This window comes from Hypanus sabinus, chromosome 11, assembly GCF_030144855.1.
Source record: "Hypanus sabinus isolate sHypSab1 chromosome 11, sHypSab1.hap1, whole genome shotgun sequence".
Classification (NCBI taxonomy): Eukaryota; Metazoa; Chordata; class Chondrichthyes; order Myliobatiformes; family Dasyatidae; genus Hypanus; species Hypanus sabinus.
In genome coordinates this window covers 20,685,058-20,700,874 of record NC_082716.1, presented here as the reverse complement: position 1 = coordinate 20,700,874, position 15,817 = coordinate 20,685,058, and the positions used below count along the sequence as shown (strand labels likewise).

General features: G+C 35.6%; 1 protein-coding gene across 4 annotated transcripts in view; it reads left to right on the top strand.

Annotated features, from left to right (window-relative positions):
- Nucleotides 1-15,817, top strand: part of LOC132401748 (ecotropic viral integration site 5 protein homolog) — a 269,778-nt gene that overhangs the window by 118,712 nt on the left and 135,249 nt on the right. For 2 of the 4 annotated variants that reach the window (XM_059983911.1, XM_059983910.1), the window contains 9 exons: nucleotides 206-349; nucleotides 463-552; nucleotides 658-755; nucleotides 1,111-1,171; nucleotides 2,678-2,731; nucleotides 5,926-5,958; nucleotides 6,598-6,738; nucleotides 11,096-11,230; nucleotides 14,476-14,616. In XM_059983911.1, the coding sequence (XP_059839894.1) occupies nucleotides 206-349; nucleotides 463-552; nucleotides 658-755; nucleotides 1,111-1,171; nucleotides 2,678-2,731; nucleotides 5,926-5,958; nucleotides 6,598-6,738; nucleotides 11,096-11,230; nucleotides 14,476-14,616 (897 nt within the window). The remainder of the gene's footprint in view (nucleotides 1-205; nucleotides 350-462; nucleotides 553-657; nucleotides 756-1,110; nucleotides 1,172-2,677; nucleotides 2,732-5,925; nucleotides 5,959-6,597; nucleotides 6,739-11,095; nucleotides 11,231-14,475; nucleotides 14,617-15,817) is intronic. The other 2 variants (XM_059983912.1, XM_059983913.1) reach the window with 2 other exon arrangements.

Below are 15,817 nucleotides of genomic sequence, written 5' to 3'. Positions count from 1 at the left end.
TTTCCTTTTTCTTATGAGCTACAGTACATTTACTTAATGCTTTACAGAGTGTTGTTGCAGTAGCATCAAAATAGAAATAATTGCAAACTGCTAACCCACCAGAAAAAGTTAGAGCAAAGTTCTTTTGCTACTATATACTTGTTTGTGAAATTCTCCATACTACTTTATATTCTGTTAATTGCCTTGTTTTTTTTTCTCTATACAGGAACAGCTACCAGAACTTTATGTGCACTTTCAATCCCAGAGTTTTCACACATCCATGTACTCTTCCTCCTGGTTCTTAACCATCTTTCTGACTACATTTCCATTACCAGTTGCCACAAGGTTATTTGATATTTTCATGTCAGAGGTAAGTGATTGCACATTAAATATAATTTACATTATTTTCTATTATTTACTACAGTAGTATGCTGAAAGAAATATTTCTGGTCATCATTGTTAAGATTTTGCCTTTTTTTTTAGGGTCTGGAAATAGTTTTCCGTGTTGGCTTGGCTATACTACAATCTAATCAGGCAGAATTGATGCAGCTTGACATGGAGGGAATGTTACAGGTATGGAAGATGTTAACTTATTTCTTGTTTTACAAGAAAGTGTAACTTGCATATTTCTTGAAACAGTTTCATAGCATTTATTGGATCTGTACATTTTTTTGCCAGCATTTTCAAAAGACCATTCCACATCAGTTTGACAGTGGCCCTGACAAATTGATCCAAACAGCTTATCAAATTAAATACAATGCAAAGAAAATGAAGAAGTAAGTAATGGATGCAGTTCTATTTTATTTAAAAAATGTACATCAACCCCATTGTTACAAATTGGGCAGTCATTCAGAACTATCATTATTTGTCACTACATCTACTTGCCTAAGTACATAAAAAACAATGTACAAAAACGGATAATTAGTCAAGTTTGCCACTTTATGCCTTCAAGGCTTACTTTGTTGTTATGAATATTACCATTAAATTGTATGTTCTTTCTACTATATTAAAGGAATTAATTGAATACTACTGTATTAAATGAATTTCTACTTTGAATAATAATGGCTTCTTTGACTTGCTTAAGATTGTGTACAATACATATATCACACACATGACTCTACTTATTGTCAGGTTGGAAAAGGAATACACTACCATAAAAAATAAAGAGATGGAAGAACAAGTAGAAATTAAGGTAAGTGATAAAGTAGTCTCACAAATAGTCTCACAATCCCAGCTGTACCTTGATTTCCCAACTTCTGTACTTGAAATCCTGACCAACGGCTGAAAGAAACCATATGTCACCTTCACTACCTTGTCTTCCTGTGATGATACTTTCAGGGAACTTTGTGTTTGTGCCCTGAAGGCTGTCTATTCTGCACTGCTCCTCAAGGGTCTTGTACATGTCCTGACCTAGTTTAACTTTGCAAAATACATCAGCTAGCACTTGTTTGAGTTAAATTTCATCTGTTATTCTTTTAACCAAGAGCCCATTGTAATCTCAGATTACCATCTTCAGTGTCCACTCTACCAGCAATTTTGCTGTCATCTTCATAGGGTGCTGAGGTGAAGATGTATCTCTACCAAAGGAGGTGTGAGGTGCTCCTTTCCTGGGTAGCACCTGCTGAGCCCCCAGTCAGGGTCACGTGAAGCCAATGGAGCAGGTGGTGGATGGTCATATGAGCAGCTGGTGCATATCTCAAATCCTGGTTATGAGACCACTGATACCAGGCAGACAATCTCTGAAGAGTGTTGGTAATGGCTGGAGTCACCCATCTTGTAAAGACACTGACAAGAAGAAGGCAATGGCAAACCACTTCTTTAGAGCAAATTGCAAAGACTAATTATGGTCATGAAAAGACCATGATTGCCTTTGTCGTATATGGCATGTAATGAATGAATGAGCAAACTTAAAAAGCAAACACGAGGAAATCTGCAGATGCTGGAAATTCAAGCAACACATACAAAATGCCGGTGGAACACAGCAGGCCAGGCAGCATCTATAGGAAGAAGCACTGTCAATGTTTCGGGCCCGAAACATCGACAGTGCTTCTTCCTATAGATGCTGCCTGGCCTGCTATGTTCCACCAGCATTTTGTGTGTGTTGAATGAACGAACTTGCTAATTGTACCATCTACTTTCAGATCCAAATCATTAATATATATGATAAGCAATGGGGAACACAGCACTGATTGATGTCGCCCACCACTGGTCACTGTTCTCCAATATGAAATAAGATTCCTTCTACTACTCTCTCCCTCCTGCTACCAAACTAATTTTGTATCTAATTGACTGGTTCAACTTGGATCCATGTAGTTGTCTGCCACCTGCCCTTGGTCACTTCTTCAATGGTTTCAATCAAATTTGTGAAACATTGTTTTCCATGCTCAAAACCATGCTGTCCATAATCAGTCTTTGCCTTTCCAAATGCCCTCAGAATCCCCTCCACTAATGTTCCCAGTACTAAGGTTAGGCTTTCTCTTGCAGCCTTTCGTAAGTACTTCCCTTGTAGATGTTGCTGAAAGCCTACTTAACTCCTTAATCAAAAGTTATCACATTTTCAAATAGGTAAAAGAACAATGATAGGTTTAAAAATAGAAATGGTACCCTTTCGGCGACTACTTTAATCTGGAGCTTTTCAACGTGATAGATTTATATTCTAAAAAAAGAAAAGTTATGCAGTATTTCTTCCTGCTTGTAGAGGTTACGCACAGAAAATCGATTGCTGAAGCAACGCATTGAAACATTGGAGAAGGTGAGTGCTATTAAATTAAGTTATAAAATTTTAATTAAAAAAACCTAAATTACTGTGTTATTTCAAGTAAATGTTACTTGATTTACGAAGGTGTTTCACTTACTTCTCTGATCAAGGATGGTCGTCTAATAAAATAGTCTGGCTTCTTTACTAACAGTGCTTGGCTCAATGACATATTAACACCTAGCACAGAAGGACATGTGACTGAGGATTCAATAAACGTAAGATGGAAACAATCTGCTATTCTTTTGAAATGTATGGAGGAAAATAGTACATGCTATATAGATAACACTTCAATCCATCCAGGAAAAAGGATGATATTTTGGGGCTTGTAAATGCAGATTCCATATTTGACAGCTCAATGTTTGGCAGGTCTACAGGGAGCCTTTATTTCTAATTGTTTGTTGATTTTGGGGGTAAGGGAGTGGGGACAGCGTTAGTACTCAAGACATGAAAGGTTGAATTGCAGGTTTAGCTCTTGTTAATCTGACATTATTTCTCGATGGCTTGCTTGATATTGAAAGCAAAGATGCATTGGATAAACTGGGGATTCATGACAATTTTTCTGCAAATCTCTGCTTTCATCCTGCTCAGTTCTTCACAGAGTAAATTATGGGCACAAGTTATGGGCATAAATTATGGGACATACTACTTATCAGAGTTATCATTCCAATGTCCTTTTTTGAGACACTTTTTTTAACCAAGGGTTCCCAACGTAGGGTCCAGGGATTCCTTGCTTAATGGTAATGGTCCATGACATAAAAAAGGTTGGGCACCCCTGCTTTTTACTCATCTTTTAATCCTTCTATCAATTCATCATGTTGTACATGAATAAGTAAGGAGAAAACACTTTAATGAATCTTGCTGGTGGCTTCTCCTGATTTTTGCTTATGTGGCCAACCAGTATCAGAAATGCATTCAACTTATATTGAAATTGCTAATGGGGCTACTCTGCCATTTCGTTTTGACTGATATTATTTGTTCATATTAAATTGACTTGGTCTCTTTCTGTTCTGCCTAAAAATCATAATTTTTAATCAATTTTCAACAAAAAAATTGTAAGAGTTTTTATCCACTATCAATTTGAAACAAATAATTTGAATTAGTAGGCTTAGTGTGCTCTGAGCACCTTTTCCAAATTCTTATTTGGTTTGAGCATTTTGAATTTTCAGCACTGATTAAATATGCCACTGGTATGGATTTAATACCTACATTTTTAAACTATTACATCTTTAACAAGGAATCATTTGTTCACTCTTGGTACAAAATTATGTACTACATTTGTACAATGCATAGTAAAATACTGAGCTTCCCTGCCAGAATTGAATATTAAAAAATGTAGAATTTAATAACAAACCCTCGGTGAGCTCTTATCCTGTTTTTTGTGTTCCATTAAGCATATATAGGAAATTAATAAATGTGCTTCACTTAAAAAAAAAATTTCCAGGTGAAATTTATTTTTCGCGATTTGGTGTAGCATCATCCTTAACTAAAATAAAACAGTCTCATTTGATAAATGGTAAATTAGTTTGTTATTGTCACATGTGGAAAACTTGTACCGTTTTACAGTATTGTACAGTGAAAACTGTTTTGCATGCTATCCATCAGGTTATTTCATCACTCAATACGCTGATGTTCAAGGTACATTTATTATCAAAGTATGTATACAGTATACAACTTTGAGGTTCATCTTCTTCAGACAGAAACAAAACAAAACAAACCTTGGAAGCAATTCAAGGAAAAACATCAACACCCTCTCCCCCCACATACAAAAAAAAAACAAATCTCGCAAACGTCATCAAAAAAATCAACTTGCCACGAGCAAAAAAGCAAACGGAAAGAAGAACATCAGTATCACACATGAGCGTGCATGCGTGCGCGCGCACACACACACACAACTAAACAAATCGTGCAAATGGCAACAAGAAAAAGAACTGTCGAAAACAGAATACAAAAACCTAAAACTGAAAGAGTCCAATTGAACTACTGTCCAACCCATAAATCACAGACCCAGAACTTTGTTACTGAGGAAATGAGAGACAGTTCGAATGCAGCGGATGTGATGAAATGATTTGCATGGATGACATGCAGAACCATGTTCAGTAATAAACAAATTTACTATTTTACTTGTATTAGATAACTGCATGAGAGTCCTTTTCATGAGAGGTGTGATTTGTTATTCTTTATTGTGAAATGTTAGCTTTGGTCTGAATAATTGTACTCTGCTTCTTGGTTGCTATTAGAATATAATTATGCTTGTTGAATTATAGTCTGCACAATAAATTTTAAGTTGTGCATCCAAATCTACCCTTAAATTCATTCTGCATTACCTTCTTTAATTTTTCTAACTTTACTAAAATATTACGCAAAACCTATATATTTCTAACTTTTAGAGTTCTATTCTGCAAGTCATTCTTTTAAATGCCATTGATTTTATTAAGTTGATTTATGGTATTTTACTGCATTATAAGGTCTGTTGAAGTTGAATGCATTGAAATAGTAGTGTTGACATTTTGTTTGCATTTTATGGTTGAATTGAAGTTTAGTTAAATACAAGTTTAAAAAAAGACATTTCTCTAAACAGCAGCATGATGGTTGTGTTCAGCTGAATGCTTCTTTGCTTTGGTTAGTTTTATAAGCTGCATTGGAAAATGGAGCACTAATGTGAGTACTAACGTGCAGTCGTTTGAGAGTTAATTAGAACAACTTAAACTCTAAGAGGCAATAAAAAATATGACAAAACTTTAACATTCTGTAAACTTCAATTATAATTTTTTGAAGTATACATTTTCTAAAAGCCCCTAACAATAGCATGGCTTCTTATTAATTATATATCTAGTGGCACAAACTGGAATGTGGCCCTGTGTATGACACAATAGACAATTTCTAGCTTTTTGCTTTGCAAATTTCAGTTCCTTAGTCTCTTAGTGTAACACCTCTGTGCTTTGCTAAATCGTGAAGTGGTGCAAGTTCTTACTCACTATTCATCTCCTTTCAGCACATATAATATGACATCCGAACTGTTTTAGTGGCAGAAAAGGCTGTTTTGAGGAGTAAAAGTGACAACACCTTCCATAATTTTCATGCAGTTTCTCTCCTGCCAGGTTTTACAGTTTTTTTTTTAATCAAAGTTTTTTTTATGTTCATTGTTTTCCAATCTTTCTCTTATATCTGTCTGGATTTTTCCTTTATAGGAAAGTGCTTCTTTGGCAGATAGATTGATTCAGGTACAGTTTATCATCCTATCCATATTTTATAAAATGGATCAATACTGCATCCCTTGAGAGAAACTGTCATCTTATACTTTTGTTTACCGTTTCTTCCTGTTTTTTGCCCACAATTTTTATGTAATGATGTGTGTTTCTGGAAAAAGGTTGCTTTAAAAAAATTGTTTAATTAAATTATTGTTTCTTTACAATATTTTTTCAAATAATTGATAGTGAAGGGAAAAGAAGCGTAATCATAATGAAATCACTATCCTCTTTAAATTAAAATTTTACGTGAAACCAGTTAACACTTTAATGAATGACCATTCCAGATGCACATTCTTAAGTTTAAAAGAAAATATGTAATCTACATGAAGGAGTGTTTATAATTGTAATGCATGTTCAACTCCTCACTAACTCTAAGTTTTCTAATTCAATCAAGGCCATTAATTCTTACCACATGTATGTTAGCAGAATTGCATGTAGAAAATTTGGTAAGTGCTTTACATTGCTAAACAGTATCATTAGGCAAAAATCTTCAAACAATAAAATCTAATGTTTGTCCTCTGGGATGTATTACTAATCAACCAATGTAAATTCAAAAAACTTTTCACTACTCCCCCACACCAATCCTTATTCCCTGCACAATTGTGTCCTAAGGGACAAGTGACAAGGGCACAAGAGGCAGAGGAAAACTACCTCATTAAACGGGAGCTGGCCACCATTAAACAGCAGAGTGATGAGGCTAGTGCTAAGCTGGAGAAAGCTCAGAATGCCTTCAGGGAACTCCAAGAGCAACGGGTAAGGAGGCTGGCAGCATCATCTATTTCCTGTTCTTCATTGCTTTATTTGCACCTTTATTGTTCATGCCATCTTGTCTCATGTTCAGCACATTATTTTTGTGTTTGTTCAGTAAATGGACAGAATGCTTTGCACTTTATTTTTCCCTTTTCTTCCTAGGTCATTTTGTTTTTCAGGTTCTGTACTCAAGATAGATTAGAGTTTCTCTCAATTTGTGGTTTAGCATAAAATCTGTAATCTATAGTTTATATCCCAGCAGTCAATTACAGATCTGGATCAGCATGTGAACACTTGCATTCAGAAATTATGGAGGATTCTTGCAATTTTCAAAGTTGTTTAAAATTTTAACGTAGGGAGCCAGAGACTATAAGATGGAAATTATCAGTTGAAGTTTACAACAGCATAACTGAATGAGGTAGTTGATTGTGGGATTGAATTTATACTGTTTGTGATTTATTTAACTTTGGCAAAATCTGCATAAGAAATAATATGTTCAAAAGCAGGACATTAATAAATGATCAAAATAAATCTGACAAAATAATCCAATGGTCATGAAAAGTTGGATGATGGAAAATCATTTTGCAATATTTCTGTACATGACAGCAGTTGCTGGCTTGGTTCCTGGGGAAGAGTTGTTTCTTATAGCCTTTTATAAAAATTTCATAGACAGAAGTAAGCAATTGGTGCACAGTTTAATTGCAAGATCCCTTCGTTCAGAGACTCACCAATATTCTTATTTATATATTATATTGAATATTGACATCAGTGGCTGCTAACATTATTACAGCTATCCTTTAAATTTAATTTACCATCACAGCTGATTTTCTGGGTATATTCAACCTAATTGTAAGACCAAAAGGGACATTCGAATTTTACTACTGGATTTGCTAATGGGCCCAGTTTCCTATATTTCAAACTGCCTTGGTGATTCTGCAAACATTTACTTGTATGTTGCTGGAATTCCCTTGTAACTTTAGTGAGCTCACTAAATGTTTAATTTCAACACTTCAGAATGTTGATACATGAACTGTCCTCCCAATCTTTTGCTGCTTTGCATATTTTGTATTCCCTTATTATTTAGGTGCAGGTTTCACTGGTGTTTTGAGTGACAACTTGAAATTGTGTTGTGCAGTGAGGCCTTAGTTACCAGATGCTGCATTGTCTTGAATTATAAATGGATGTTGTTACTGAGATGTGGAGGGAGTGAGGCCATCTGAAAAGCATTGAGATTTTAAAATCAGAGCCTAAATGAACTAGAAGCTAGAATGAGTTAGCAGTGGTATGATGAGGGACTTGCTATAGATTAAGCTTCATGGTGCATTGTTTTTAGGAAGTTGAACATAGGAGGCTGATCAACAAGGTACTGCCATTACTGGGAATGAACATATATGTGAATAATTTTCTAAAGCAGAAGATGTATCAGAACTTTGAGAGTTAAATAAGACAGCATTTTTTTTGGAAAATATCTTCAGCTATATGATAGTACGCCCTGCTTAGTAGTACAATAATATCAGCGCCAGACTCCGGAGTGAAGGTTCTTGAGTTCGAATCCAAGCTGGGTTGAGCGTCAAGCTTCGTAAAAACAAGAATAGCTTGCTACGGAAACACTGTCATGACGGTACCCCGATCACTCCACAGCCGAGTTAAGGGCAATTCTATGTGATAGTGCAGCAGTTAGCACTCATAATTCCTAAGATCCAGGTTTGATCCTAACCACAGATACTACCCGTTTGGAGTTTGCACTGTTCCTGTGAGCCTGTGCATTTGTCAGGTCTGCTGGTTTCTCACAGCTCCAAGATGTGATGGCTGATTAATTACACCACCTCACTGGTGAACAGCAGAGGGGGATTGATGACCATGTGAATGAGAGTAAGTTGTAGGTTTACAGGGAAATTATGTGTGTGTGTGTTGGAGTGGGACTGATGGAGGCTAGCCTCGTTATATAATGAGGGAATACAGCACGAACCATTGTATAGGAAGAGCATTTTCATAAATTAGCATAATGAATGTTCAGTCTCCAGCAAGTGAAAGTGAGCATTTGTGCATTAGTTTTACGTTGTTAAATTCCATATAGTACAATTTAGTGTCACTTAAAATATACATAATTTGTGTGGTACAAGTTCGAAGGAAAAATTGATGGTCTGAAGAGAGCTTTCTAATGAAGGTGTATACTGTACTAGACAGAGTTTGGCTTTCTTCTTTAAAAAAAAAAGTTGCTTAATGCATTTCCTGTGATTTTGTAAGAACATTTTTCTGCAAGAACATCATGATTTGTTTGTGCAATTTCAGGAGTACCATTTAATGGCTTATTTCCATGATGTAAATTTTCTGTATTACTGTGTATTGTTGACTGTTTTCATTTCATTGTGGATTGTAGAACGTTAATCAAAGGATGTACTTTATTCTCGGGCTCCAATGACATCGGTGCTGTTTTTCATAACAGCTGAAGCTGGGACCTTTTGTTTAGTTATAGATGTTGTATTTCTGCACATTTACAATTATTATTTGAAAAATGATGTGGCCAACAAATATAACAAAATGAGTCTTGAGGTGACTTATTTTCAATTATATATTTATGCAATATCTTGTTTTATATGCCAAAAGGTTTAATTTATTATTATTTCATATTTGTGTACGTTCTGCATTTTATTAAATTGTATGCTTGAGCAGAAGCAAAATATAATTCAAGGCAGATGTAGAACAGGGTCTTTGCTTAAAGTATCATATGTATTCCAACATATATTGAATTGACTTCTTTGAAACAAAATTTGACAGAATCAAATACCAAATGTGCTTTTGTTATTCTAGGAAGAAATAACTCATTGTTTTTGTATAGTGGATTATCTTAAGTACTGTTTGGGGAAATCAAACTGGAACACAAGTTCATGTAGCAGCTGTTGACCATGAATTATCCAGTACCATCATGGCTAAACTCCAAATCAACTCCACTTTTCCCATCCTATCTTGTACTGTATGTCCAGTCTCCAGACAATGCAGATGCATATTTGAATGTGAAATACTGCATCAAATCTTAAGTACAATTGAACAAACATCTCAAAAGCAATATTTTATTGATAATCAGGAAATAAAATGAATTTTTTTGTGATGGAAATTAATACAACCTGTTTAAAGGAGCTTAATTCTTGCAACAAGAGATTTTTTTGTTCCAATTTAATTAGTTTTGGCTGCTGATGGATGGACACGCATTTAAAATATTGAGAGTTTTACCCAGTTAGCATGGAATCTTTGTTCCTGTAACATTTGTTTCAGCTATTTGTGATGACCGTATATAATGGGACTAAAAAAAGGTTCATTATCGATACCCTCTAGTGTAAATTAGAAAGCTGCTAATATGTGTTGATGGAAGGAAATTTTGTGTGTAAATGTGTACATACAAAATATTTGTTTTGATTGCAATGCCTTTATTTACCAAACTACAAGTAATATTAAAGCTTGTGCTTAGAAAGTGGCTGTTTACGGAATCTGAATTGTGCCGCATAAATTCTAGTTACGCCAAACCATCAAAGCTTAGATTTTGTGTCTGATTAGGAATTTATGAGCAATGTCTTCCTTTCAAATGCTCTTTTTGTTAAATCTTTGTTGCTGCTTCAATTGGATTTATTGCATATCTTGTGCACACGCCACTGTGGTGTGCCTGAGCATTGAGTATAAAGCTAAAGCTATATTGGGAGTTCAAGGGTTGTAAGGTCTGCATTTATCGCAATGGTAAATAGTATAAATAGTTGTTTGCAGATTTTGTAAATCTGATGAATTCTGTGTGAGGATAAACATCTCAAAAGGACAATCTTAAAAATGTGAAATATATATCTAGAAAAAGATGCTGGCAGTTTATTGGAATACACAGAATGTACATTAGTGGAATGTATATTTTGTGCATTGAGATCAAGATCCTAAATTTGAAAAATCCGATCGATTGCATGGATTTTCCTTAGATCATTTGATATATGCACTCCATGCACTTTGAATTATATTTTATTAACTTATTTGTGGTAATGTTTTATGTGCTGTGTGTGACATATGTTTTGTGGGTTTACCAGAGGAACGTTGTTTCGTTTGGTTGCATATATGTATAGTCAAATGACAATTGTCTTGAAGTTGAACTTGATATATACAGCGTTTACTGAGTTTTTCATTAATACATCTTAATTGCCAATACTGTAAAATAAAGCTGGATTTTAAAGCTCTGATCAAAGCTTTTGCAAGAGTAAATCAGGTTAACTCTACTTCCCAAGCATTTCATAATGTAAATCCCTTGGGTTAAAAAAACTTCTCTATTTAATGATTTTCGGAAATTGATACTGAAGTACCTTTTTATAAATGCTGTTTTCTTTTCTAGCATAAATGTAATCCACGGTACAGTGAGGATTTTGTTCTGCAATTGGAGACTGAACTCGTACAGGCAAGGTTAAGAGAAGCAGAGTCACAATGTGCACTTAAAGAGATGCAGGACAAAATCCTGGAGATAGAAAAGGTATGTGACATAATTTGACTTGCATTTATAGTTTAGTCAACTAAAACTTCCACTCTCATTTCATCACATTCTTTATTGTTAATATTCCAGTGTTTTCCATTTGGACATGAAAGTGTTTTAACTTAAGTTTTTTCAGTCAAACAGAGCAATGCAAAGCTGCATTTAATTATGCCACCTATTATTTTCAAGAAGCTTTATCTTATAGAAAAAAGTGGATAAAGCTATTGGTGAAAGGTTAACACAAAACACAGACTGACATGCATCATCTAATCATAGCAAAAGGAGTCAGATGATCTGAAGGGAATAGTTTACTATCTAGCTCTAAATTTGTCATCTAAGTTTGTTAATGAAATGTAAGAATCTGTTGGAATAAGGAGAAAAGGACTGAAAGAAATAGATTAATAAAGACAAACTTTAGGTTCCATGGCTATTTGATGTCTGGCAACATTAAGGAGTATTGTTTTCATAATATATTGGCATACTAAAATAATTTCTGTACTGAACTATAACACCCCTGAGTGAACTGTAAACCTTTTGGTGTTCTTTTGACTCTGAACATTAAAACAAAAGAATCAATAGCTTACTTGTTACATATGTTCAATGTTTGTTTTTGCATGATTTGAAAGGGAGAATAAAAATACACCTGTGAGAATCATTGCAGCATCTAGTGACCCTGTGTTCTCTGTCTTCGAGGCTGAAGTCAGAACATCTTTCAAGAGAGTGAACCTGGTCGGGCATTGAAAACCTATGTCAACCAACTGGTTGACGTTTAGGGACATCCTCAATCTCTCACTGCTGCAGTCAGAGGTTCCCACTTGTTTCAAAAGGGTGTCAATTATGTTAGTGCCCAGGAAGAGCAGGGTGAGCTGCCTCAACATCTGTCATCCAGTGGCACTCTCACCTACTGTGATGAAATGCTTTGAGAGATTGGTCATGGCCAGAATCAACTCTTGCCTAAGTAGGGACCTGGATCTGCTGCAGTTTGCCTATCATCTCCATAGGTCTACAGGGGATGCAATCTCACTGGCTTTCCACTCAACCTGGGTTCATCCCGACAACAGTAATACCTATTTCAGGCTGCTGGTTATTGATTGTAGCTCAGCATCAAACACAGGCCTCTGTACTTCCTTTGAAACAATCTGTTTCGATCAGAAATAACATCTCCTCGCTGACAGTCAACAGTGGTGCACCTTAAGATGTGTGCTGAGCCCATTGCACTCTTTCTACATCCACGACTGTGTGGCCAAGCACAACTCAAATGCCATCTGTAAATTTGCCAATGACACAACTATTACTGGTAGAATTTCACATGGTGTGAGAAGGCATACAGGAACAAGATAGATCAGCTGGTTGAGCAGTGTTGCCCTAACAACCTTGCAGTTATCATCAGTTAGACTAAGGGATTGATTGTGGACTTGAGGACTGGGAAGTTGAGGACACGCACAAGTTCTCACTGAGAGATCAGCAGTGGAACAGGTGAGTAGTTTCAGGTTCCTGGATGTTAATATATCTGAAGATTGATCCTGTTCCAACATATTGCTGCAATTACAAAGAAGGCATGACAGTGGCTCTTTTTCGTTAGGAGTAAGAGGAGATTTAGTATGTCACCGAAGACTCTTTGTAAATTTCTACAGGTTTACTGTGAAGAGCATTCTGACTGATTGCTTCACTGTCTGGTATGGGGTGGGGAGGGCATTACACAGGATCAGAAAAGCTGCAGAAAGTTGTAAATTCAGTTAGCTTCATCATGGGCCCCAACCTGCCCAGCTTCAAGGACATTTTCACAAGGCAGTGCTTCAAGAAGGCAGCGTCCATCACCCAGGACACGCCCTCATCACATTCAAGGAGGACGTACAGAAGCCTGAGGAAACACTAAACATTTCAGGAACAGCTTTTTCCCCTCCGCCATCAGATTTTGGAGTGGACATTAAACCTCTGAACACTACATCATATTGTTTTGCTCTTTTTGTCTACTTTCTTAATTGTAATATATATTTCTTACTGTAATTTATAACTTTTAATTATGTGTTGTATTATACTCCTAATAACAAATTTCATGATGTATGCCAGTGATATTAAATCTGATTTTGATTTCCAGCTCAGAGCTTAAATAGTGTTTTAATTTTGTGGAAATGATAATGCATTTAATGCTAATTTATTTTTCTTCCTTCAACGTACAACGTTTTTCTGGAGGTTTTCTTTCCTTTCCATTGCACTTTAACATGACCATGCCAGATTTCCTGTTCACTGCCTGTTAGGAAAATCATCTGTCTTCTTTTACAAGGCTTGTTTAATATTTTGCTGCATGGTAGCATATCATTTAACATAACGCTATTACAACGTCAGTGACCCGGTTTCAATTTCCTCCTTTGTCTGTCAGGGGTTTGTATATTTTCTCTGTGACTGCGTGGGTTTTTTCCAGATGCTCCACTTTCCTCCCACACTAGTTATTTGACTTCAATGTATTGTGCAGTATTTGGCAAATCTTGCAATTTATGACACATATACTAAATTCTGACAGCATGGTACATTGAAAAACAACTTTGTAGAAAGCAAAATGTTGTTCAAAAAACTTTGCTCGTCCTTCAGTGAGCCAGTGTTTCTTGCATGATTTGACTAAGCATGCATACCAGTTTATGGGAAGAATAATATATTGAAATGCTGATGTGTAGCACCATTCAGCAAAAGAATGGGTTTGAAAGCAATTGCTGTGTCCTGATTTTGGCTATGAATAGCATTGATCAGGTGAGTAGTAGATAGTAACTCTGTGAAAGAAAATAGGTTTGTTTACCTTGTAAATTAGCTTTTCATGTCTGGATTTTGTCGTTAACCGTTCTAGAGCAGACGCAACATCGTATCTCTGAAAGTCAAGCAGTGTCTCTGTAAAAAGAGTTAACATTTCAAGACAAATAACTTTTCTCAGTATCTGTTTGACTCCAGTATTACGTTTTAATCCTGACCTTAGAATAATATTGTAATCATCAAATCTTCTCCATCTTCCTTGAGTTGGAATGCCAATTAGTGCCAGTTTGCACTTTATGTCTATAATATGAGCACTAATATAAAGAAATACTCAGATTATCAAACCAGTTATACAATTGTGTTAATCTTGTAAACGTCTATTTTGTCAGTTCATCTATCTGACTTAATCCACAGACCTGCATTCTTTGTCTCCTGCTGTTTTTCTTTGATGAAGTTCTGACATAACATTGAACTTTTAATCTTTGAACCACTTACAATAACAGAGAAACAGCTCTTTGCCTGATGAGAACAACGTGGCCAGATTGCAAGAGGAGCTTATTGGAGCAAAACTAAGGGAAGCAGAGGCATTAATGAGTATTAAAGAACTTGGGCAGCAGGTTAAAGATTTGGACGATCATTGGCAGGTAAAAGAAACCTTATTCCAGTTGGCACTTGCTAATGTATCACTATTTTTTGTAGCGTGACGTTCAGTATTGTATAAAATGTTTATCAGGACTGCTGAAAACAATATTGGCATTTTATACAAAATACTTAGTATTATGAATGATTTACTTTTTGCAGTAGAAATTCATTGTATACTGTAAGTTGTTAACTGCAGTAGAATTTGCTGTCCAGTGATATTAAATACAATGGCAGCTTCTTGCAACCAGACCTTATATTTACATAATCAGTATTCTTTTTGCATTGCACTTGTTGAATCACTGCATTTCACTGCTACTTTGCGGGAATAACAATTTTGTTCTCTAAATAACAAAAGCTATAGAACACAAAATAAAACAAAAAAGGGAAAATTGGAATAAAAGGGAGGACTGTTATAAATGCCAAGTTCATAATTCAACAGAAAACCGTTCTGAATAGCAAAGGAGCCAAGAAGAGACTGAAAAATGGAAATTGGAATGTATAAATAAATTGGATGGTAACACAAGTAGCCAATGTCAGGGATGGGCAAGCTATGAGATAAATTCATTAGGGTAGAATTAATTGCTTGGAAAAGTAAAATGAAAATAACAATCAATTTAATGGAGAGTTTGAGAAACAACCTGGATGATAATGTAGGGGTATGACTGGTGTGTAGATGACACAAAAAGTGGTGGAGTTGTAGATGATGATGAAGGTTATTTAAAGATTCAGCAGGAATATTGGCCAGAGTGGTGACATTTGGAATTTAACTTGGTGCATTTTGGATGATCAAATTCCGTAAGTTAGTACTTATATAAGTAAATGGCATGGACCTTAGGGATGTTGAAATACATAGAAGCCATAGCTCTGTGGAAGTTGTGTCACAGATGGATAGGTGGTGAAACATCACATTTGGAATGCTTGCCATTATATACTGAAGTACTGAGCACAACAGTTGAAATGTAAATTGCAGCTTACAGAACACTGGTTAGACCACTTTTGGAGTAGTGTGTACAGTTCTTCAAATGCACACTACTACAAATGTACACTACAGAAAGGATGTGGTAGCAACAGAGTATAGCAAAGATTCATGGGGATGTTGACTGGAACAGTAAGTATGAGAGATCGGATAGTAACAATAGACCCAGACTGAAATGCAGAAGGCTGAAAGGATGATTTACAGATGTTTACACAATTATGAAGTGA